The 25,069-nt window shown below is 36.0% G+C and overlaps 2 protein-coding genes across 4 annotated transcripts; one reads left to right on the top strand and one right to left on the bottom strand.

The window, feature by feature from the left end:
- Positions 1–6,810: 6,810 nt before the first annotated feature.
- Positions 6,811–15,194, bottom strand: LOC131435546 (uncharacterized). 2 transcript variants are annotated; one of them, XM_058603555.1, is made up of 7 exons: positions 14,929–15,194; positions 14,651–14,864; positions 14,490–14,589; positions 14,328–14,430; positions 13,976–14,032; positions 7,578–8,104; positions 6,811–7,227 (listed from the first exon to the last, which is right to left on the bottom strand). In XM_058603555.1, exons 1-7 carry the CDS (start codon positions 15,062–15,064, stop codon positions 7,120–7,122), a joined length of 1,245 nt encoding a protein of 414 aa, XP_058459538.1. In that variant the 5' UTR covers positions 15,065–15,194; the 3' UTR covers positions 6,811–7,119. The 2 variants fall into 2 exon arrangements, with proteins under 2 accessions (XP_058459538.1, XP_058459539.1); XM_058603556.1 differs by lacking the exon at positions 13,976–14,032.
- Positions 15,195–17,559: 2,365 nt separating this feature from the next.
- On the top strand, positions 17,560–19,022 carry LOC131436167 (uncharacterized). Of its 2 annotated transcripts, XM_058604707.1 has the most exons (3): positions 17,560–17,616; positions 17,772–17,890; positions 18,316–19,022. In XM_058604707.1, the coding sequence occupies exons 2-3, from the start codon at positions 17,806–17,808 to the stop codon at positions 18,861–18,863; spliced, it is 633 nt and encodes a 210-aa protein (XP_058460690.1). In that variant the 5' UTR covers positions 17,560–17,616; positions 17,772–17,805; the 3' UTR covers positions 18,864–19,022. The 2 variants fall into 2 exon arrangements, with proteins under 2 accessions (XP_058460690.1, XP_058460689.1); XM_058604706.1 differs by lacking the exon at positions 17,560–17,616 and having other exon boundaries at positions 17,623–17,890.
- Positions 19,023–25,069: the final 6,047 nt, after the last annotated feature.

Here is a 25,069-nt window from a genome sequence, read left to right on the forward strand (position 1 = left end):
TATTTTGGTTTATTTATTTTTATGTCATTGCGCACATCACGTACGACTGTACACAGCACTGCCGGCGAGAAGCACTGACAACGGATTGGTGGGCCAAATTTTGACAGTCTCAGGGATGTGTAACGTTGTTTTCTTTCCATAACCTTAGTAGGGTATCGTCTTTGAGGAATGTTTTGTACTGAATAATATAATACCTCATAATATCTTACAATGTGGGATAACTATGATTGAAGTATTGTATAAAGCAGTACAAAACACATAATTGAAAACGTATTCTATTTATAATACTGATAAATAGTCTTTCCGTGCACCCAATCAATACTCCCAGGTAATTAAAGTATATATAATTCAGCTACACAGAAAGAAAACGCCAGCCGTATTTTGAATGAAACTTCATTCAATGCGATAAATAACTGAGAATTCCGACTATTGAATGGTAGAACAATTTGTCTGATCATATGATCAATATTCATAGAGTTTCACTTCATTTATGTGTGGTTTCCGTCCAGATGTTATAAAGCTGTCAGTTACTTTTGAAATTTAGTGAACTGTGTGTTAATCGTCATGAATCAGACTGAATGTATATTACCAATTGTCATTTTAATCCTTCAGAAGAGTTTATTCCTAAAAATAAATTATGGAACAGTTCGAATAATTTTATGTTCAACAATGAAGGAGTTTTATACACGTTTCTTCGTATTCTCTTCCACTATTCATATGAATGGCATAAAAATATCGAATTGTATTATAATTGTATGTATGTTCTCTTGATTCGAAATTAATGTGTTCTATCGTATTCCCGTTACAAAAATCATTCCATGCAAGCAGTATTTTTATTTTGCAATTTTGCATACAGTTGAACACACACGAAACTTCTTTCTCCCTAAAGTTTAATGAAGCTTTGATTATCAGGGCGTTTTCTTCACAATATAAAATATTTTTGTCCGTATGTTGCATGACAGCTTCAGATGAGCTTGACAATTTAATAATTGTAAGTATGTCATCTATAATCATACCAAACATTGAATAACTTGTAAGAAAACCCAATAACAGAGTGTAAACAAACGCGTTTATTATAACCGGAGTTGTTTGAAGTTTTTTTCGATACGTATTGTGGTGGTGATATGAAATTGATTTATCAGTGATTAAGAATTGTGACAAACCTTGTGTCAGAGTACTTTGGTGAGTATTCATTGAAGTGAGAGTCTTAGAGTTCGTGTGGTTATAGTGCATTTCAACTTTAGACAAACAATTATTGTGAGAAATTTTGTTTTTCTAAGATTGTATATTGCACTTTGATGTAATAAATTCAAAATCTTCTAGAATCCATATACCGGATAATTGACATTCTATTTGTATCTATCAGTATCATTTATTTTGTTTTAATGAATTTGGCAGGGGCGAAATACGAAGAAATCTACTTTGAGGCCGCATACAGCCAGCCATTAGAAGTTTATCGATGAATAATACGACCAATGTTGGGACATGTTTTTCAGTTTGAAACTTATTTCTTAGAAAAATAGCTTACTCGGTAATTCCAGGTGCAATCAGTGTAAGCGGATTTTCATAGATTTGGTAATAAATCATTCAATTATTATAAACCGTTCTATCAACAGCAAAAATACGACCATCCTCGCGAAGCGGATCAAAACTCTAAAAACTATCGAAATTGCAAGAGTGTCCAAATGATTAGAAGCAATAGCCTATCTGATGAATCGGGTAATAGTGCTGATCGGTTCAAAATATGTATATATTTTAATTATAATAACACGTATGTGAAAATAAACCAAATTAAAATTTGAATAAATTTAATTTAACTCTTCCTATTTTAAAGAAATTGTTTTCATCTTCAATAATCAGTATTCTTTTTTTGATATAAAATACTTAATTCAATGGAAATATGTGTAAAATATTCAAATCTATTAATGGAAAACAAATTGCAGCTTCAACCAGTTCAATTCATTAAAGTAAACATGTTATTTTTATAACTATTTCAACGAAATAAATTGAAACTGCCTAAATTATTCGTACAATATTTTACATTATGTGTAAAAAAAACTACGTACAAATATTTGCGTTCAGGTATAAAGTTTTCTATAATACAAATGGCGCTTATCATTAAATTTTGTGGGGTCATTCTTCGATTCTAATCCGAAAAGACTCTTGCAAATACTCTTAACATATTGTCCCAATGTTTGTGAATCTTAGTATGAATCGAAATTCTTTCTGTCATCTTGGTTGACGAAAATGTGTGGGGCATTAATTGTCAAAATTGTTTCATCAAATCTGATCATTTCGACTTTTGTTAGGAACACTTATATATCAATTATTTAATTTTGGAAAATCTGAAACCTATTTAGGCATTTAAAAAATTAATTTTGGAAAATCTGAAACCTATTTAGGCATTTTAAAAATTAATTTTGGAAAATCTGAAACCTATTTAGGCATTTGCATTCTTCAGTGCTTGTGTCACATTTTTCGGCAACATTTCACAAACCAAGTGTATCAGTAATAATTCATTTGAACTAGATCATAGGTCACTTCCTCAAATAACTATGCGGATAGAAAAAATGAATCGTCGGTTACAAAGCAATTTAGTCTGTTGTCGCTGCAGCACTAATCTGCAATTCACTGGACAGTTCAGCGCAGCGACGTTGCCGAGTGACCGCCATTTCCTATACATCACGCGTTTTTCTTAGAACGGCCAATAAGCAACCTGTCAACTTCCACTTTCGAAAGAAATTGCAAATTATGACTTACTCTCAGCGAGTGCCGAGTCATTCGAAATTACTCTTCAAAGTGAATATTGATGGATAGCTTATTGGCCGTTATAAAAAAAACGCGTGACATCAATTGATAGAATCATGTTACTTTATACATATTTTGTTGTCTTGTTTATGAACCACGTGCTTCAACATAAATGAATACATTGGGCCGTATGAATAAAACGTAGCATGCTTGAATTTCGGTAGTAAATGCTACGTGTGGATCACGTTCCTGTCAAAACATGCTACAAACTGTAGTATTTACTACAAGTTTTCGATAGGTAGCTCTAGAGGTTGCTACTCGTGTGTTTGCTGATAAAGTGAAGTACAGGAATGGCATTTTTACAGTGGCATTTTTACATATGTAAGTACCTTTCTTGCTTTGTGCATGCTTATGTCAGCTTTTCCGGCTCTATGTCGATACGGTATGCAATAAATGCTTAAATTCGGAAGTAGCATTAACTACATGTTCGAGCTTGTTTTTTATTCATACCAAACTGCGTTACACTATGTTCTTACTATGAGTTAAAACAAGTTTTAACATGTTTTACTTTTGCGTTATTTCATATTCCTAAACGCCACATTAAAACATGTTTTCCCGAAATAACATGATATAATTGTCAGTAAAGCATAACCCTGCTAGCATTTTCCGTCACTTTACGACTATGTCAATTGACAAGCTGTTCAACAACAGCAGTTTTCCATCAAAGTAGCCATGTAATCATAATAAAACAGACCTGGAAACTGGTACCAACGTTGCCAGGTATACCGATTTCTCGGTATTTATACAGATTTTTGCGGTCTATACCGCAATACAGATATGTACTCCCGAAATACCGATAACTCACGAATCATACAGATAAGTACCGATTTTGGTTTTTAGCTTAAATAGACATGAGAAAAGGTTGTCGTGGGACCTTTTTATTTGCTCATTTCTTGGTGACATTTTCTACTACTTATGTAGAAGAGACTCTGATACCGATATGGTTCAGATAGATTTCTGCGCTGAATAGAGATTTTTGAAAAAATCGACCTGGCAACGCAGACTGGTACAACCACTTTTGTTTTTGAATTAAAAGATGACTTTTTTGATCATTTGCTGCTCAAAAATATTCGAAAAGTTGGCAATAAGCGTGAAACGATAATATCCTTCATAGCTAGGAGAAGTATCTGGCTTATTTCTTATTTTTCGGATGTTGTCAAAATACTTTTTTCTTTCCTACCTGCGACAAACTCAATACCAAGTAATATGTCATGCGTATAACATAATCTCAGTGTGAACAGTGCAGTTTTAACTTTATATTACTATCGTTAAAACATGTTATTTTCTGCAGGTATGAACATAGTATTATACTCTGTGGAATTTGGTTTTGAGAAGATACTACAAACAATAGAGTTTACTACATTTCATTCATACGGCCCTCTCGCCTCCACTATCAAAGCACATAACAATGGAATATCACTTTCTGTATGCGTTATAAGTTGATAATGTATGTTTAGGAATCAATGGGCTTGACATTGAACGTTACAAAGAAGTGAATTTTCGTACAATTATGAGTGATTAATATATCGCATGACAGTCTACGATACATACCATCGGTGCAAAGTGAACTGAGCTGGAGCAACATAATCAGGCGAGAGATACGTCGCTTCTGATTGTTTTTGCATGTACAATATTCGATACAAAGTAATTTAGTCTTGAAGCTATGATTCTATAAAAAAAAAGCAATCTAACACAAAAATACTATTTGTTATCGTAAATTTCGCCCTTCGCTTTCCATGTCAACAATCATACTTCACTTGCTAAGAGACAAGGGCGAAAATATTTTCTTTTCCAAATTTTAAAGACTGTTCCAGAAAGTATGGACGCAACCAAAAACCGCAGCCATTTCGCAATGGTTCAGAATCTGTTAATTTTTATGGCTGCGTCCTGTTTTTTACACTCTTTTCTAACCACTTGTGCAGTTGATTATTCGTTTTCATTAGTTTGTTTCGAAATGCGTGTACTTTCCGCAGAACAACGTCGAAAAACTGTGTACAAATGGTGCACAGAACGCGGACTGTCACTGAGAAAGATAGCAAAAATGAAATGAGTAAGTGAAAAAGCCGTGCGAAATGCAATCAGGAAGTTCGGTGAGGATAAACCGAAAACGGGCCGAAAAAAAGGTCCTGCTAACCCTCAGTTGGATAAACGTATACTGAAGGCGTTCAAGCAAAAGAAGGAGGTTTCAGTTCGGGATGTGGCCAAAAAAGTGGGCACTTCTGAGTCAAATGTTCTTCGTGCTAAAGAACGTTTGAATCTTCGAACCTATAAGAAGCAGAAACAACCAAAACGTAGTCCGAAACAAGAAGCATCGATCAGGCCGAGGGTTCGAAAGCTGTACAATACGATTCTTGCTGGAAATTTGAGCTGCATAATCATGGACGACGAAACCTACGTTAAACTCGATTACAAATCCTTGCCGGGACCACAATATTATACGGTGCGAGAAGGGCAAGTGTTGAACCAGTCCGAGACATCGATTGAAGTCGAAAAATTTGGTAAGAAAGCTATGGTCTGGCAAGCAATTTGTAGCTGCGGTAAGATTTCGAAACCCACCACTGCTTCAATGAACAGCGAAATATACATCAAGGAATGTTTACAAAAACGACTTCTACCCATGATTCGAAGCCACAAGGATTCTGTTGTCTTCTGGTCAGATCTTGCTTCTTGCCACTACTCAAAATCAACGGTAGAATGGTATACTACCAAAAATGTCACTTTCGTCCCAAAAGACATGAATCCACCAAATTGCCCACAACTTCGACCAATTGAGGGGTTTTGGGCATTAACGAAGGCACATCTTGAGAAACATGTCTCGGCAGCCGAAACCAGTCAACAGTTCGAAAAAGATTGGAAAAAAGTGTCAAAACTTGTCGCCAAAAAGTCTGTACGGAATTTAATGAGGAACGTTCGCAAGAAGGTGCGCCAGTTAGTCTACAGTGGCTAAGTGGCAAATGTTGAGAATAATATTCTGTTGTTTTAGTCTAATATTATCAGTATATCGAACAAAATTTGAATATATAACACTTGTGAATTATTTACAGCGAAATCAAAGTGCGTCCATACTTTCTGGGACAGTCTTTAGATAAGTCACTATTGGAAATTATAAACACTAGCTTGTATAAACTTTTTCAAATAAGCTGTGTAAGGTATACAAGACCAAACCCGTTAAAAATCACCGTGGCGATTTTTACGATCGTAAGACTTTGCACGCATGAATTACTATTATATGAAAGCTTGAGCGCAAGAGCCTATAAGCGATTGCTGGGCTACTCGAAGCGTCTCTATAGGCGAATTGCTACTTGGTGACCACTTTGACAAACAACCATAAATTTTTTAAGATCCATTGAAATATCTACTTGAATATCTGTTCTCTGTGTTATAAATGAGACGATGAATATGCTCACAGATTTGTTACAATCGCGAAAACTAGTCAATTTTATAGAAAATAGACATGGACGTAGCTTAATAATTCACGCAAGGAGCATAGAAATAAACAAAAGTGAAATGAATGCTGACAGTCAACGGCCATTGTTATGTTGAAGGGAAGAGAAAAAACCGGATTTTTAGTTTTGGAATTCCACACCTAGACAATTTTGCAGGTGAGGAGCTCAGTATACTCCAATAGGTCTTCCGCCGTCCCTGCCGTTAGTAGCTTACAAAGATCGTTCAATCGAGTATCATCTGAGGTCGACTTCAACCTGCCAGGTAATGCAATACATGCCAACTTTTCAAGTAGTATTAGAAATTATCATTAGGACTTCAATGTGTCTGTTGATTTTACAATAAATAAATAAAGAAGTAAAGTCTTGGAACTCTGTGAGCCTCATTAACAAAGGGCTTATGGACATTAAACTGGTTGAAATTTTTAAAGAGGAAAGGTAATTGATTGAATACAAACTTGGCTGCGAGGGTCGGGGAGATTTAATTTATTCGAATAATTTTAGCTTACACTAATGATGAGTCATCTTTGACCATAGAAAATTTTAACTACAGAATATATTTAAATCGTGACACGACTTTATTTCTTATCGAAGGAAGACTGTAAATTACTGCAAAATGAGACCAACTATCGAATAATAGCCATACTAGGATCCACCCGTTTTGCCATATGACAAAATTGATTTCCTGTTGCGTTAAATTTAAAGAATATATAAAACTCAAAAAGTTGTTACCATTGCCTATAGGTAAATAATGTTCGGATAGCTTGTTGGACTACGCAGTAAATACATAACAGCGATATACCTCTAGACAACAGATATCAGCGGATCGTTTGTCAGCTTGCATTATCTCACCGAACGGCGCCAACCGCTAGTAGCGATGTCTCTGATAGTGCATCTGCGTCGACTGCTGCGGATTGGCGATTGGTGGCGGTCGCACCGGTGGGTACCCTTGTGTAATGCTGCCACCCTTCTGCATCTGACGTACGACCAAGCATCGAGGTTTGATAATTCGAAATCAATGCGAGAACGGTAAAAACATAATGGAATGGATTTTTTATAGCTATTTTCTTTATAACAATAAAAGATGAGAATTTCTCGACGATAATATACTAGCTGTAGAATGCAAATCATACAAAATGGATGAAGTATTAGAAATGCCACGACCATAACCAGTGAAATCCATGACCAAACTCAAAAAATGACAAGCAGGGTTAAAAGTTTTCGTTCAAAAATTATGCGAAACAAAACGTACTGCTGTGAGGGTTTATGATAAAAGCATGAATAAAAAAAAACTTAGCAATATTTAGTGAGGTCAATGGCGCTTACTTGCTGATTGGTAGCGATCGCATGCATGGGAATGGCCCCAGGGCGAAGTGCCGAAGTGTAGACAATGCCCTCCGGTAGGTGTGTCGTTTGTTGAGGTGGTTGCGGCGGTGGTTGCTGAACTTGACGCATATCCTTACGATCGTCGTGCTTCAATTCGATGTGGTACGGAACGCCACGATCCTGAGGAATCTTCTCGATTGTGATGGCCTTCAGTTGAGGCGGCGGCCCGGGATTCTGAGCAGGCTGGGGATTCCCGTGCTGATCCAACGTAATGTGGTACACATTTCCGGGCGGTGGAGCTTGTGCCGACTTGACCAACTCCGGTGCTTTCTGAGATGTCGACGGTGGCGGTCCTTGCTGAGGCGGTAAGTCTACGTGATACGGCTGTCGGATTGGCATCGGTGCCATGTTACCTTGGTAGGATGGATAGATGATTTGGGTCGGCGCCTGACGGTTTTCTTGCGGATTTGGTGGCGGTGGTGCACCGGTGGAATAGAACAATGTTGCCGGTGGGCAATATTGCGGTTCTGCAAAAATTGGTAAACGAAGATAGTTATTTGTACGGTTCTCGTTCTTGGTCACTATCACAGAAGCATAGCGGGTATGGGAATGATTTCAGTCGGTACGCCATTTCTGTCTTGTTAGAGTTTGCGGCTTGGTTAGTATTCTTCACTAGGATGGAAATAGGGTGAAATGCAACAGGAACACGAACCATTGGCTCTGATAGAGACTATTTACAAAAGGGGGTTAGGCTTTCAACGTGTTTGTGTGCTTTGCCTATACATCGGACTTGGACAAGGAGCAAACAAGAAACAAGGTGATACCTAAACATTCTTTTTTTTGTCATTCTAAAAATATTTACCAACATCTATGAACACGGTTTCAAACAATTCCGTTGGCTGATTTGCCACCTTGAGCACTTTTGAGCTGGTTTAATGAATTGAAAATTTATTTAGACTACTAGCATAAAATGTACAAACATCAAAAACACTCGTTTCAATCTGATTCAACCATAATTATCTACTCAGTGAACTACTTCCATGTTACGATTAATGCGATTATGATTTGTAATTCTGAGTATTCCTCGAAACTGGATTGTTTCAAACATGCGCTCCACAACATTCCTAATATTGTTTTGTGCGACGTAAAATCAAAGTACGCGCTGGATACCGTTAAGTGGCACGTTCCCCTAGTTATTTGGAGGTTTGTGCGTTAACAGTTGAAATCAGTGACTGCAAAGCCGCGGAACTGCAGGCAATATGTTCCATAAATATCTGTTTAATAATCTTATTTTGGTGTATTACATCAACGTTTTACAGTACAAGTGTTTTGACCCGTTGGCTATCCTTTACAGTACAAGTGTTTTGACTCTTTATAACTATCCCTAGCCTAATACGTACAAATTTTGAATTATTTGTATTACAGAGAATGAGCACCTCTCTTCAAATTTCGTGCAGTATTGTTCGAATTTTTGTTATCCAGGGAGGCCATCTCATGTACTTCACTAGTCCTTGTCTAGGGGGGCAGATTTAGAATCACTTTTAAGATCTTACTTTGAATGCGCTGAAGCCTAAGTTTGTGCGTTCGTGCACAGCCCTGCCAAACAGGGACTGTGTATTCAATGGCGGGGTAGATGATTTGTTTATAGACAGCCATCGGGAGTCTAAAAAAAGGCCGAAATACGAAAGGCGGAATAACGAAAGGCCGAAATACATAAGGCCGACGATGTTCTTATCTACCACATAAAGCCAAAATTTCGGAAAGCCGAAGCATAACAGGCCGAAATATATATAATGGCGAGTAAGTGAGTTACAATCATTTTCTCACGAAAAAGTTACATTTTTAGCGGTAATCCTCTTGTTGTCTATAATTAAACTACATATAAGTTATAAAAATTTGATTTCTTTTACTTGAGTAGAAAAGATATTTATTTAAATCTGGCATCCTTTTCTTCTATACCTACAGAGTAGATCAACATAAAAAGAGCTTAGCTCTTTTTCGATTTGTTTACTTTTATGATTCCTGTGTGAATTATGAAGTTACGCTCTTGCGCATTTTTCGTGAAATTGGTTGGTTTTTGCGACTAATATAAATCTGTGGGTAATTTTATCGTCTCATTTACTATTTCCAGTAGTAAAAGGTTCGTAAACCATCTAAAATAAAGAAAATAAATAGTTTCGCCTTCCTTACTAGCAATTAAAGTATCGCCCTGATTGTTGGCATGGAACACAGAGGGCGAAACTAACATAAACAAATGGAATGACAGTTTCGTCCTTTATAGTTCTTTGTATTACTAAAATTGAGATTTTTGTAGAAACCGTATTTTTAGGCAAAATTGTAGGATTTTGAAGCATTTATTGGTAGGAGAGAGTAACTTGATTTGTTTACTTTTGTAAGATTCGCCCTACTTTGAAAAACAGCTGTTTTTTTTCATTATCCCTCTACCAACAACTGTCTTTCGTGATCACCTTTGTTCGATCTTTTTCGCTGATCAAATTTTTTACCAGTTTTTAGAGTTGTGTGTTATCATTGTGGTACAAAGTATTTGGTAAGAATTCGAACGTTTAGAATATTTAGAAAATAATTTCATTCTGACCTGAAAAACTGTTTCTTCTACTAGTGTTACAATCGTAGTAGAAACAACTAGAGAAAATGAGCAGCTATCAAAAATTGAGAATTGATTTTAGTTTTGTTGACTGTGAACAGTCAGGCAGCTAAGCCGAAGATTTTCTTGCATAATTCAGAAAGCCGAAACGATTCTTTCAACGGTCAGACCGGGCAAACGGTTTGCTTCCGCGGCGGCCCCATGCAAGCAAACCGTTTGCCCGGTCTGACCGTTGAAAGAATCGTTTCGGCTTTCTGAGTTTCGGCCTTCTGAGTTTCGGCCTTTTGAGGTTCGGCTTTCTATGACGTACGGCTTTTTGTGTTCGGCTTTTTGTATTTCGGCTTTTCGTTTTTCCGCCTTTCGTATTTCGGCCTTTTGTAGTACTCCCCAGCCATCTGATTCTTCAGACACAAATTAGATGTTCTACAAACCAGCAGATACAAGACCTGATGAGTATGTTGCATTTTTTTTAACGATTTTGTCAACATGTGACCTGAATATCAGATGTCTGTCAAAGGTGAGTCCTAGATAGATAACTTCGTCGGACCTTTGGATGACCTCATCACCGAATCGTATTCGGCATTCGTCTGATGTAACAAGTTTTGGAGATCTTGAATGTGGAAACAAACTGACCTGCGTTTTTGCTGCATTGATCACAATTTTCCAGCTTGTAAAATATTCAGTTAGAGCGTCCAGACCTGTCTGTAGCTTATTCTTGAGAGCATTAATGACACGACCTTTGTAAAGAATGGCAGTATCATCAGCACCGGAAGAGGTGGGATGTCTGATGTAAAAATGTTGTATATGACCCTTGGAATAGTAAATCTTTCTAAAAGTGCATTATTCAGAGAAACCTGGAATGCTCTATCTGCAAGATAATTTTTGATAATTTTAATAAGATAAATAGGAAAATTGTACCGATGCAGTTTAAACACCAGGCCATCGTACCACACATTGTCGAATGCCTTTTCAATATCCAATATTGCTGTGACAGTAGTTTTGGACACCGGTTTGTTTTGCTGGATGACGTTGTTAACCCTTGTGAGTTGGTGGATTGCGTATCTTCCTTTCCGGAACCCAAACTGTTCTTCCAGTAATATATCATGTTCATCAGTGAAAGTAAGAAGTCGCCTTTGTGTCGACTTTTCAAACAGCTTGGATAGGGCAGAGAGTAAGCTGATGGGCCGATAGCTCTTGGAAAAGGAAGGATCTTTCCCCGGTTCCAAAACTGGGATAACTTTAGCTAACTTCCACATTGAAGGGAAGTAGCCAAGCTCCCAGCACCTGTTAAAAATTTTAGCTAAGAAAACAAATAAACGAATACTCAAATGTTTCAACTCAATGTTAAATGTGTTGTCGAAACCGGGGGCCTTCATATTTTTTGGATTTTTTCACAATAGCCATCAGCTCATTCACAGTGACTCTACTTTCCTCCGGAACCAAGCTGTCTGATTGGTCAACCTCAGCTACGCTATCAGCAACAGCTCTTTCATGTGGACTAACAATGTTGAGTCCTAAATTGTGAGAACACACAAACTTCTGGCCTAGCGCATTTGCCTTCTCTATTGGTGTGAATAAAGGTAGTCCTTCAGCTGCGTCCTGGGGTGACATCAGAGGAGAAACAGGCTTCGGTTTTTTTCTTAAGCACCTTCAATTGCAATGCTGAACAATCCTTTCGGCTTGGATACCTTCGATGTCTTCTTAGCTTGAGGACACTTGGCTGCAAAATGTCCCGGTTTTTCGCAAATGTAGCAAAGCTTCTCAGTTTTGCTAACTATTTTTGATTCATGAGATTTGTAACGGTTAGTTTTGCTGTACAGCGCACCTTCTGTGTTGCTGTTGACCGGACCACGATCCAGTTTCACATATTGCAAAATCTTTGCTTTCGCCGCATCAGCTGTCAATGCAGCCCCGGAAGCTTCTAGTCCATGATCATGGGCTCGTACTGCTCCGGTAGACCCATTAATAAAATCGCTGCGAGCCACGAATCGTCTACCTTGAAGCCAACGGATGCAAGCTTGTGACTCGTGCTCATCAACTCGTCAACATACTCTTCAACGCTGGAACAATTGATCAGCCGCACCGAAGTAAACTTCCCCAGCAAGCCAATTTTACGGGTCAATCCGCTATCCTGAAATGCGGATTTCAGCTTGTTCCATGCTTCTTCTGCCGTTATCGCATCTTGAACTAAGCTTCTGGGCCCATAACCAAATGCAGAGTTATAAGTAAAACCGCCTGGTTGGTTTGAAATATAACAGTGAAATTAATGTTTATTTAAAATAACAAAGTTCTTAGCGTCGCGGTATTACTGACTACTACGATACCTTCGTTAAAGACCAGAAGGGATTTGAATGTGGGAGAATTTGTCGAAGCTTTTGCTGGAAGTTTCTGTTGCGAAGCTCAGTTATCCTCTCCTGGATTATCCTAGTTAAGCTGTTGTAAGAGGTCTTCTTATCCTATCTTATCTTCTTATCTTATTATACTGCCTCCGGTGTCCCTAAGGCAATCACCTCGGACCCTTTTTATTATTACTCTATTTGAATAATTTGAACCTTTCGTTACTATAAATGATTTGAACGATTTAGAAATCCTCAAAAGAATGATATTTAACTCATCAAAATGTTCCGCAACGTCTTTGAATAGTAAACGAGCACTCGTATTCAATTACGCTTTCTCTCAAACAGAGAAGGATTGGGGAGTTTAGTTGGATTCAGAACAAAACAAAACTCGATTTGATTGCACTGATTTGTTCTGGAAACTGAATCTAGATATTCATTCTTGTAATCTGCTATTTCATCACTTCCTGAAAATTCCACTCGTACCATTTACGGCTATAATGATCCTTTTTCCAGTAAATGTCCCATTTTTTTTTTCTGTCTCGCAACGCTTCTTATCTCTCTAAACTCGATTTCAAGCAGCTTTTCCAACTTCAATTTTTAAGCGCAAGGTTCGGCTATAGATTATTTTAAATACTTAGTATTAAGCTTACAATCACTAATGATCTGTATCAGTTGATCTGTTGATATAAAAGCATGGAGAAATTGTAGATTACGAACGCATATTATATTTAATTGCATATGAAAATTTACCAGCATTCATAAATTTGTTAATATCTAATGTTTTTATTCAATTTGAATTCAGAAAATTCAACGAACAATTTTTGTCTGATACAGTATATTATCGAAATTGATAGTCGTTTATAATCATTTGAAATGTATAATGCATTCAAATATCATAAAAAAGGTTTCCTAATGCCCTTTCATAACGTATAGAAAATTTCGATATATTTGAGCATAGAAAAATGATAAATTATCAATTCACAAGGAACTAGACTAAAAAGCTATATCTTCAATGCGTCATTTCTGAAAAAATCTATTTTCAAAAGAAAATAGTTTGGTAACTGGATAGAAGTTCGACACTATTTGTATGGTGTCCAGTGCATTGACAACGTTATACGAACAAATATTCCCATAACCAGACAAATGTGCTGTCTTTATGCATACTACGAAAAGCAAAAACAAAAATGCAATAGAAACAAAATCACTTTTCAACTGTTTACGCACACCCACACACACAGAGAAACATACAAAATACTAAAGCGAAACATAAAAACCAAAGCTTATCAAACTTAAAAGTAATGTTTTAGTTCTTAGAATAACCCTGGTTGGGAAACATAATGAAAGAAATAAGCCAAACCGGAAGAGATCAGATTGTTAAAGTAAGAATAGCGGGAAAGGCAGGGAGGAATAGCAAATCTGTAAATATAAAAACGATAGCAAAAAAGTCAACTCACTGTTCCATAAAACGGCACGGGTCACTTCACCCGGGCCTCGTCTACCTTCCTCGATTTCTGTTTTATTTTATCAAATTTCGTTTAATTCAATAAGTTACGTGTTTATTGGTTTCGAGAAAAGAAGGAAAAACGATTGGAAGCAATAAATATATAACGAAGATTTCAAATTAAATACACTAGTTGTGAGAAGATTTCGTAATTTAGAAAAATAAGAGTAACGGGAGCCAAAATAAATGATTTCAAACTTTGATAAAATGTTGACGTACGGTAAATATCCTACAAGTTAATCTTCATTCGTGTATCAGTTTTATAGCTAGTGATGGTGCACTGATCGGACCAAAGCTATACTTACTCTGCGGCTGAGGGAGATACTGTTGACTCGTATTGGGCTGTTTATAATAACCTTGAGGTGAAGGGCTGTGCGTTCGTTTCACAACATTTACTGGTGGATTCGCCTGGAAAAAATCGCGAAAATTTAGTTTCGACTTACACACCAGCTCATTTTATGTAGAACCTTATGAATCAAATGCTGTTGATGTGTAGGCATAGCGGTTGGATTACGTTGGGGGAGGAAAATCTGCTGCTGCGGTATATTATGGATAGGAAACATTTCTCTGAAAATATAGCTCAAGAATTAATAAAAACATTCACTTGGATGACGTTTTTTTTACTTACACCGATTCTTTCATCTGACGCTTTCGGTTGTCGTCCTCATTCAGGACTTTTTTTAGCTGCAGGAATAGTTGCTGCTTTTCATTGCGGAGCTCCTGTAGTGTTTTCTCCAGCATTTGGATTTGTTCCTTGGTTTCGCCCAATGTCATTACATCCTGCTTTTCTCGAGCTTCGCGTTCTTTCCGAAGGCGTTCTTCTTCTACCTCTGCTTCTAGCTCTAACCATGGATATCAAACAAAACATTTTCGATACCTGACGAAGATACAATTTATTATTCATACCTTGCTTTTTCCTCTCGCGTTCCCTCATAATATGTCGCTTCAAGGCATTCCAAAGTTGCTCCTCCTTTTCAGTCTTAGCGACAGGTTGTGCGGGCTGTTGAGGGGGTACTGTCTTCAAATATTTTTTCGCACTCATATTCTCGGTTATGGAATTGTATGCAAAAGCCGTTTAAGAGAATAACACGAGAAATAATGTAATAATTTGATCCAAAAAAGAAAATCAATGAAACACTTCTGAATTTTATTTCGAAGTTTTCACCACAAGACAGAAGTGATGCCGGGAAATTTATCGAAATATTTACTATATTTATGTGGCAGTAAATCAAAAGGACCACTAATCAGCTGCTTTTCAAAGAAGGGCGAATCTAACATTGACAGCAAATGGAGAAATGCTTCGATGAATGTTTCGACTTTGGTTTATAATCCTATTTAGAAATTATCGTATATTCTCAGATCAATTTTGGATTAGTCGATGAATTGTAGATTTATCTTTAAATGGCATGCAAATTTCACCATTTTCCTTCAATATCCACTAAATAAATCAGCATAATAAGAGTTTCGCTCTTTTTCGATTTGTTTACTTTTATAATTCCTGTGTGAATATGAAGTTTCGCTCTTGCACATATTTAGTGAAATTGGTTCGTTTTCGGACTAAGACAAATCTGCGGGTAATTTTATCGTCTCATTTACTATTTTTAGTAGTAGAAGGTCCGGAAACCACCTAAAATAAAGAAAATAAATAGTTTCACGCTTTTTTACTAGCAGTTGAAGTTTCGCCCTGATTGTTGGCATGTAACACAACTTATGTAAAGAAATGGAATGACAGTTTCGCCCTTTATAGTTCTTTGTATTACTAAGATTGAGATTGAGAATTTTTTGGCCGAATGGTAGGTGTTCCGTAGAACAAGAACGCGGGGCGCGTGGGGATTCCAAAATGCTTTAGCAAATCAAACCACCGTTTTAGTGTAGTTCAATGTAATTTATTTTTAATTTAGATTAAGTTTTAGTAATAATTGCAATTTACTCACACAAATCGGTATGCCTTAATAATTTTACGCAGTCTCCCGTACCTAGTGTAAACTTTTAGCTCTATGTAAGGAAAATGTAGGTTAGAATTGAACTTTTACATAAGTTTCAATTACTTACAATAATCTTTCTTCGTAGATTTAAGCTACCAATAAGTTGAAGTTTTAATTGAATAAAGGTTTAAGTTTTAATTCTTCACAGATATAGCTTTTAATACTCGGTGTTCGGTTTTAGATTAAACAATTTCTGACAGTTATTTTCGTTACACGCTTAATGATTTCCCGTCACTCGCTTCGTTAATTGTTTCATAGATAACAGTTTCAAAAGTAGGATTTTGGAGCATTTGTTGGTAGGTAAGAGAAATTCGATTTGTTTACTTTTGTAAGATCGGCCCTTCTTTGAAAAACAGTTGTAATATATTTTCGTTGCCACTGAAAACTGGAAAATACGTCCAGAGACAATAGTGGCCCTTTTACGAGCATTAAGTTTCATTACTAATGCGGCCCTGACACGATCATTAAAAGTGTGTTATTGATGTCATTTTTGATGATTACTAAAGTAATGACATTTCAAATTTGTATGGAGAATTCATCATTACTGCCCTTAGGTTGTTCGCAACGCTGATTTTTTACGTATGGATTGATCTATTTTAGATGTATGACTAACCCATGTCTATCGCCACTGAGATCTAGTTTCATTTTTCAAGCACATATTTGAAACAGATTTTAAACTGCTCGATGAATTTGTTTCAAATTGGTTTTGAAACACTAATAGAACACTGTTTTAAATTTCTTGTGTGAGTGTGTGTAACGAGACCTGACAGGCGAAATGTCAAAGCGTCGAATGACATATCATATTTGTAAACAATTGATTTTACAGCATGATTCACAATTGATTCACAATTAGATGTATGGGTTACAATACATTTTATTGTATCTTGACAAGATTTTTTTCATTTCCATCGATTTAATATATTGTTTCTACGATTCTACATTTGATTTTATTGTACACGTGATGTTTCAAACAATATGCAAACTGTACATTTGATTGTTTTCCAAGAAAACATGCATGAGAAAATTTTATGAAATGAATTGTTACGATACTTAACAACTTATACATTCTTCTTCTCTTCCTTTTGGCACAGACCGAGGTGATCCATATAGCAACTTCTACATTCTATTGTGAAAAGCATGTTCACAATTAAATGAATATGACAATTAATTTAATATGACAATATATGACAAACTTTGCTTTTAAGTCTACAAATAATCATAAATTTAAGCAGAAAAAAAGTGAACAAATGTGCAGTTGATAGTTTTTTTATTTCTCGACTCGGATCGTTTCAGAATCGGTTACTGCATTTGATTCGGAATCCATTTGGAAAGTATTCAGATATCCGCTTTAAATTTCAAACGAGTTGACTGGGTAGTAACGCGTACCCAAAAATTGTGTTACTTCGATTTTCAGTGTAAGTACTTTTCTGTAAACGTGTATTATTTTGGCATTTATATTATTTGACATATCTCGATAAACATTACAAATTTTCGTATCTGTAAATTACAACGTCTCGTTTTCGGTTTTCTATTTCAAATATTGCGGAATAATCTCTTCATTTTTAAATAATTTTTCAGCACAGATAAAAATATAACGTTCATAGTAAACGTATCATAATGCAGATTTGAATAGAAAGAATAGCTAGAGTATAAGATACTTTCTGTTGCAGCTAGGACTTTTTCTAATGTTGTTCTTTTGCGAATCATCTTAAAATTTGCGCCAAAATAATACATGTTTATCTTTAAACCGTTTTTTGTTTCCAGAATAAATATAGTTTGTAGAAATATAAGTACAAAAATGACACCAAATAAAAATCGAGGTGCTTTAGTCGTGTTAGAAGGTTGTGATCGAGCTGGAAAAACAACACAATGTAAAAGAATAGGTAAGAAATTTGTCTGTACACGGTGACGTTCTCAACATCTTCGGTTACAGTATTTTAATAAGTTTTAATTTCTCATACTGCTTAGTTTAGAGCTTCATTCACTTCTTTCCGATTCGAGCCAGCATCTTCTCAGTTCCGTGCACCTGCATTAATAGCATTGTTAGTAATGACGTTGCTGGTTCACGTGTAAGAACCCCTAATGTCATTACTAAATAGTTACATCTACTTGGCATGAAGATTCAATCATTAATATCTTTACAATTGCTTGTTAGCAGCCACATGACTAATCTTTGTACACGGGCCCCTCTAAAGTACGTGCGTATCCTAAAGGTTATTCTGGAAATAAAGATGTTATATTACTACTTATTATGAATAGATGTAAATTGAATTGAAACATAAAGTTTATATATAATTACAATTCACAGTGGAACTTCTTACAAACGCCGGACACAAGGCAAAATTCATGAACTTTCCCGATCGCTCAACTCACTGCGGCGCACTGATAAACTCGTATCTAACGAAACAAGAGAACTTCAATGATCAATGCATACATCTACTGTTCACTTTCAATCGCTGGGAACTCAAGCATAAAATGGAACAATTGCTTCAGGATGGCGTTTCTCTAATCGTAGACAGGTATTCCTATTCTGGCGTGGCATTCAGCGCAGCTAAAGGTCTCGATGTAGAATGGTGTAAAGGACCCGAGACTGGCTTACTCAAGCCAGACCTTGTAATTTTACTAACACTTAGTGCGGAGGCCATGGCGAAGCGTGGCGGCTTCGGTGATGAACGATATGAAGTACCGGAACTGCAACGAAAAGTGATGGAAAAGTTTCTTGCTCTGAAAGATGATAGTTACTGGCATGTTCTTAATGCTGATAAGAATGAAGAAACGTTAACTACAGAGTTAGGTGAATTAGTACTGAGTTCGATCAACTCATGTGGCTCTAAACCATTGGAAGCGTTATGGTAATCTAGATATAAATTGTATATTGGGTATAATGTATATGTAAAGAGAATAAAACCAATAACTAGTAATCATAATTCACTCTAGTTTATAGTTTTCAAAATGTTACGCATTTAATTAAAAATTTGTTGATAAAACAGTTGTGTCGTAAACTAAGGAATAAAAAATACAGAAAATATATTGTTCTTAGTATAGCTAATTGAAAAATAGTGTTCTTCTTGTCAAATGTCAAAAAATACTCTACTCATAATTTCTATGTTCATTCGTTATTATTCCATATTAGTACAATAACATCTTCCCTGGGCGTTAGCACAACCTTGAGAAAGATTGAATGATGCTGTCACGGTCCCAAGGCTTGTCTGTATCCTTACTCAATGGAGAAGGATGCACACTAATGGTGCCATGGTCTGACAAGAAGAGGCAACAATACACAGAATGGGAACAATAAAATGGATATGTTCCTTTTTCTGAGTGTGCCAAACTTGTCAGGCATTGTCCATGCTACAACAAATACTATACTTTGATCTAGGGTAGAGAAGCGATCTACTAATCAAGTTTGATCTCTTTTGCAGTATGCAGGTGGTTTTATGATGACGGAATCATATACTATTTGGTACCTCTTGGAACCGCAAATGGCGCGGATAACAGCATCCGAAACTTCCACACATTGTAGTTTAGTTGCATGTTGAAAGTAGCTTCCTCTTAGATTACATTGTAGTATGCTTGGTGCATTATCAGACGTTCGTTACTTTTACTTAGATCTATACTAATACTTTACTAACTCATCACTCATATTTTACTATGCAAATGCAAAACATACATTTATTTCCACTTCAAGATTGTAGATTAAGTACACCATCAAGCCATAATTAGTAAGTATAATTTGTATTTAATATCTTTTTTAAATATTTCAGCAAAGCACTTGCACATGGAAGGATCAATGCACAATTGCGGGCCAACGCCAGTGTTCAGTTGGTCAACATAGACTAGTTCGTCAGGCGTGGAATTGATATTGTATATCCTTGATCCATAAATGGGCCCGGTTCAGAATTTGCGCTATTCAGCTGCCCGACCGGGAAACCCACAAAAAAAAATTAGTACAATTACATCTTCAAGATGAACTAAATAGCAATGCCTAGTAAAAACTACTAGGGACAGCATTACAATGTTGCTCGAAATGTTGGTGTGGAATAAATCAAATCAAACTGTTTTGATGATCAATATTTTGTATTATCCGATAATTAGCTTAGTTTATTAGTAGTAATTATTGATTTCGATAAACATGAAAAAAATGTCAATATCTGTTTTCAGAATTCATAAGTAATAAAGTGAATTCTTGTAGACATTCCATACAAACAATATGCGATCGATGAATCAATATGCATCAAGAATCAGAACTAATTGGCACATTTAAAATTTCCTGAACAGTTATTCTTTAATTGAGATATCAACAAAATCGTTGTTTCTATCCATTGCTTCCTGTTTTGTCTTTCTCTATAGAATGGTATCAGAATTGCTAGAAAACCGACCCTAGAACGGAGTCTCGCGACTCGTAGTGTTATATATCAATCGACTCAGCTCGACGAAATCAGAAAATGTCGTGCGTGCACCTTTAAACGATTTTTTTACCGTGCAATTTTCTCCGAGATGACTGAAACGATTTTAACAAGCTTGGGCTCGTTTGAAAGCTATATTGGGACATTGATCAAGTTCGAACATCAAATGACTATAACTTCTAGTTCCGGAGATATGATGGTATCAGGTCCAGTGACGTAACCGACAAAACGAGTTGCTTTTACCGCGCAATTTCCTCAGAGATGGCTGAACCAATTTTCACAAGCTTAGACTCATTTGAAAGCTACTGTTGGGCCAAGTTGATCAAGTTCAAAGATTAAAAGGTTGTCATTTCTGGTTCCGCAGAAGAATAAGACTTGTTTGAAAGATGCAAATAGTGACTCCAAATTATAATTTTACTGCGTCGCAACACTGATTCACTCCAGGAAAATCTTTCTTTCTTGAACAAACAATACACAAAATTTCGTCGCACTAGTGCGAAACATCATCGATGTTCCATTGGAAGTTCGTACTACATTTGAATTTTATCATCACCCGAAAAATCATCCTCACTCTTGTTTACGTCCGTATCGATCATACGACGAACGGATGGTTTCGAACGAATACGAATAAAGCATTCTTGTTTTCACTCGAATGAATTCTAACGCGACTCGTTTATCACAAAATATTTAAATATCAGTAAACTTCTTCGAATAAATGCTAAGCTATGATGAAATCAATCAGATTCTTCTGATAAGTCATATGCGAAACGCTAGAATGTATGCAAGTTTAGTTTCGAACGTTATGTGTATTCGAATATCATTCCATTCTCGTTTACAGACGAATAGATGAAATGCGATTTGGATTTGTCAGTTTAATGTTTCGAATCAACCGTTCGAATACACTGAAAACCAGCAACTTACTTTTCGAATGTAAAGGTGATTTGCAATCAAATGATAAATTTGGTTTTTGAATAAAACATTTGGAAATGTGGAATATATGCGCGGTTCCATGTTTTCACGCATCAAATTTTAACATATCTATTAGATACTTTATGGAAAATACACGATAGGTAAATATGCTTTACTTTATATAAAATACATGATATCATCAATGTAATAAATATGTAGTCTATAGAAAACATCACAAAATTGCTAAAATTGCAACATATTTTTTGCAGATACTACGGATCGGACTGCTATTTTCCATTCTTCGTTTACTTTACACGACGTTTAATATCAAAATTTTATTCACCGACTTGAATAAAATTGATCTTGAATACGATATTTATTTATTATGCAGCATTCGTAACTTCGTTGATGCTTTTTCTAATAAACTACCTATGATGCCGATCCTTCTTTTGTACAGGAATCGCATTCGTACCCATTCAAGTGAAAACAAGATTGACTTTTTCGCATTCGTTCGAAAGTATTGCGGACCTTACACGATCATTAAAAGTGTCATTACCAAGGATGGCTTTTATTGTATCAAAGAACGTTCACTGGCAACTCTTCAACGATTGAATCAGTGCCATCAAACAGAGTTGGAAATCATCGCAACAACAAAAACCCGGCATGGCTCATTTAACATAGAATCAACACCAGTGCGAGAGCGAATTTCTCTCGATGACATTTCTGAGAATCAAAGGTTAGCACGCTGCTGTGGGGATCCTCTCTGAAGCAACAAACGGTCGCTTATTCTCGTTTCGCCATCCGATTCTATACAGGCAGTTGATAATTTCGATTGAATCATTTTACTATTGCCGCTTATTCTAACTATGTGCATATAATCTTTGTATAAGTTGTGTCTATGAAAATGTATGTGAATGCTCCACACAAGGGTTTTGAAATATTGCAACCTAGTATGAGAATCATCAAGTTGAATCACGGACTCGATTTTCTGCGATAATTGTCAACTTGCGATTCTCTCATGGGAAATTCCACACAGCAACGATCATTATCAGACTGTATTTTTTTAAGGGCCGTGAAATACTCAGAGTATGAAGTGGAGCGAAGGAATGTAGAAAAATTCTCTCGCGGTTCATGCATTGAGACACTCGAGTTCTTGTAGCATCTTCTACCGGATTGAAAATGTTGTATACAATATAGATAGCAATATAGCAGCTTCGGTCAAATTTTCGGCAATCACCAACACTGGTCATTACTAAAAAATAATATCATTTTAATGAACGTGTATGATGTAGTAATGAAGAGTTTTCTCTAGGACAGGACCAGACAACTGGCTTCTTTTTCCGGAAAAATATTTCTCTTCTTATTCCGGTTGCTCCCTGCTATAAATAATAAATGCCTCGGGATCACTGTTGCCAGTAGAGATAATTATTCATTCTGAAAACTTTCTCCCCTTATAACATGCAATTATTTATCATTTGAAAACACTTAGACAAATGTTATATCGGTCAAAAATATAGCTCTGGATTCATTTTGATCAGATGTTTGTTTTGAAGAAAACGTTAAGTTGAAACAGCTTAATAAATTTTTTCTAAAACACTCAATTTTGGGTAATTAATTTTTGCAGCTTTATTAACTAAAGTATTCAACATATTCTATTTGAGAAAAATAATAACATACAGAAGTATCCAAAGACTCGGTGCTATTCTCAACCAACATAATCAATATTCTCGTCCATATCATACTTCGTGATTTCAGGCTTTCTCTTTGTATCATCCAGTGATTGTTAAATGTACTCGTATACTTTCCGCATTGACAGGACTTAAAAACAAATTGAACTTAAATCCTATTGAAATTAATAATTTTGAAAAGATGACCCGAAAAATAAAATATCCAATATCAAGCTACATTGTTACCGACGATACTGACAACACTTTTTCTACCACCCTGCAGTAATATTGATTTCAACAACTTGTACTTGCTTATGTCAATTTCAACCAATCACGAGCTGGTCCGAAATTGGTCCTAAAAGTGGATTAACAATTGTCAGGTCCTGTCCTAGAGTTTTCTATGCCTATTTGAAATATCATTAGCGGCCCTTACACGAGCATTATTTTTGTCATTTTTAACGATGACTAAGCACAGAAAACTCTTCATTACTGCACCATACACGTTCATTAAAATGATATTATTTTTTCCCCAAATGCAATGGGTACGAATGCGATTCCAAATAGAATAAGCAGATTGTACTCTTGAGACATGCACGAACTTTTTCCGAGGAAAAAATGCTCTGCTTTTTTCGCGCGAGATAAAAATTTTTCGCTGTATAAGAAATAAAACTAATACGATTGATTTAAACAGTAAACTTAGTTGTATAATTACTCGAATAAAATCCTAGATAAATTGAATCAAAAAGCAGAATTAAAAAGTCAATTTATTTCCACAATAAAGTCAACCGAAACATATATTTTTTGCATTCGACGTAACCAAAATTTTTGTTCAAATCAAACTGAGAACATTTTTGATATTGAAGGGAGAAATTAGTTCAAAACAACCATAGTCTAGCTAGAAATTATCACAAATCGAATTCAAGAATCTACTAACAGTTTTGTTATTTTAAACATGCTTCATTTCTCTACGTGAATAGTTCATATGATATCAAACATTTTCCATTACAGCTTAAGACTGTACCAGAGCTGATGGTTTAAAGTTAGATTGGAATTGGTTTTATGCATTTCGCTCTTTCAGATTGATTCGAACATAAACAGTAACATGAATGTGACATACTTTTGAACGTATCGCATACGACTGTAAACAAGAGTAAACAAGGGTGAATATGTCTATTTATTTTATATAAAATAACATTATGCCAAACAAGTTTCAGCGAAACAAATGTTATGCTAATCAAACTTCGGCCAAATAACGTACACCCTATTTTAACAGTTCGCTAGTCATAGTAGAGTGAGAAATATCTATCCTGACATATATGACGAGTCAAATGCCGGATCTGCAGATTTTGTCAGCTTTCTGTACTTTCTGTAAAAGACTTCGGAAACCTGCATATCTGCAAAAATTATAGAAAATTTGTAAAAAATCTGCAGACGAAAATATATCGACAGTACATCAGAAATCTGCAGACTCACGGTAAAATCTACAAACCTGATATTTCTATTATTTTTACGTTTCGTCTTTGACTCATCAGTGCAGAGTAGTTCAAATTGAACTGCTTAGTGCTAAACTCGGCAGTTCAATTTGAACCGCTAAGCAGACGTAAAGTTTCTGCTACTTACAGAACACTTTTTGTTTTGCAACGAAGTGCAATGTCTTTTTTGACGTGCCGAACGAAAACGTGTTTTCGACTATTTCTGGCCGATGCAGGTTTGGTCATTTAGGGGTTAGCCAAATTTTGTGCTAGGGCACATAACCGTTTTTATTATTTTTACGTTCATTCATTTATTTCATTCGGATCCGACATCCGGTTGCGGAATTACAAGGTGAAGATTACTAAATATTTATACCGTCACTAAAAGCGGTAAGTAAAACACGCAAAACAAATTCTAATCTTGCCTCAAAACTATTCTAAACGATAGTCACTGTCTGTAGACGGCCAAAAAAATTAATGTCGGCTTCTCTGGTTCCCGATTTTCGATTAACGACCGGAGATTGTACCTATAGACTCAAAAAGGGATCCCAGTAACTTTTCTCGAACCGACTACGAATGTACAGGTTCCCGAATACCGGTTTAAGAAG

Source organism: Malaya genurostris, chromosome 3 (genome assembly GCF_030247185.1).
Source record: "Malaya genurostris strain Urasoe2022 chromosome 3, Malgen_1.1, whole genome shotgun sequence".
Taxonomy (NCBI): domain Eukaryota; kingdom Metazoa; phylum Arthropoda; class Insecta; order Diptera; family Culicidae; genus Malaya; species Malaya genurostris.

Bases quoted from the DNA above. Each gene is read 5' to 3' on its own strand.
- LOC131436167 (XM_058604706.1), top strand. From the start codon at position 17,740: ATGTTTATCTTTAAACCGTTTTTTGTTTCCAGAATAAATATAGTTTGT. The intron at 17,891-18,315 runs GTAAGAAATTTG...TACAATTCACAG, and splicing joins AACACAATGTAAAAGAATAG to TGGAACTTCTTACAAACGCC.
- LOC131435546 (XM_058603555.1), bottom strand. From the start codon at position 15,064: ATGAGTGCGAAAAAATATTTGAAGACAGTACCCCCTCAACAGCCCGCA. The intron at 14,590-14,650 runs GTAAGTAAAAAA...CTATATTTTCAG, and splicing joins CGTCAGATGAAAGAATCGGT to AGAAATGTTTCCTATCCATA. The intron at 8,105-13,975 runs GTGAGTTGACTT...CAATTTTTGCAG, and splicing joins CCGTGCCGTTTTATGGAACA to AACCGCAATATTGCCCACCG.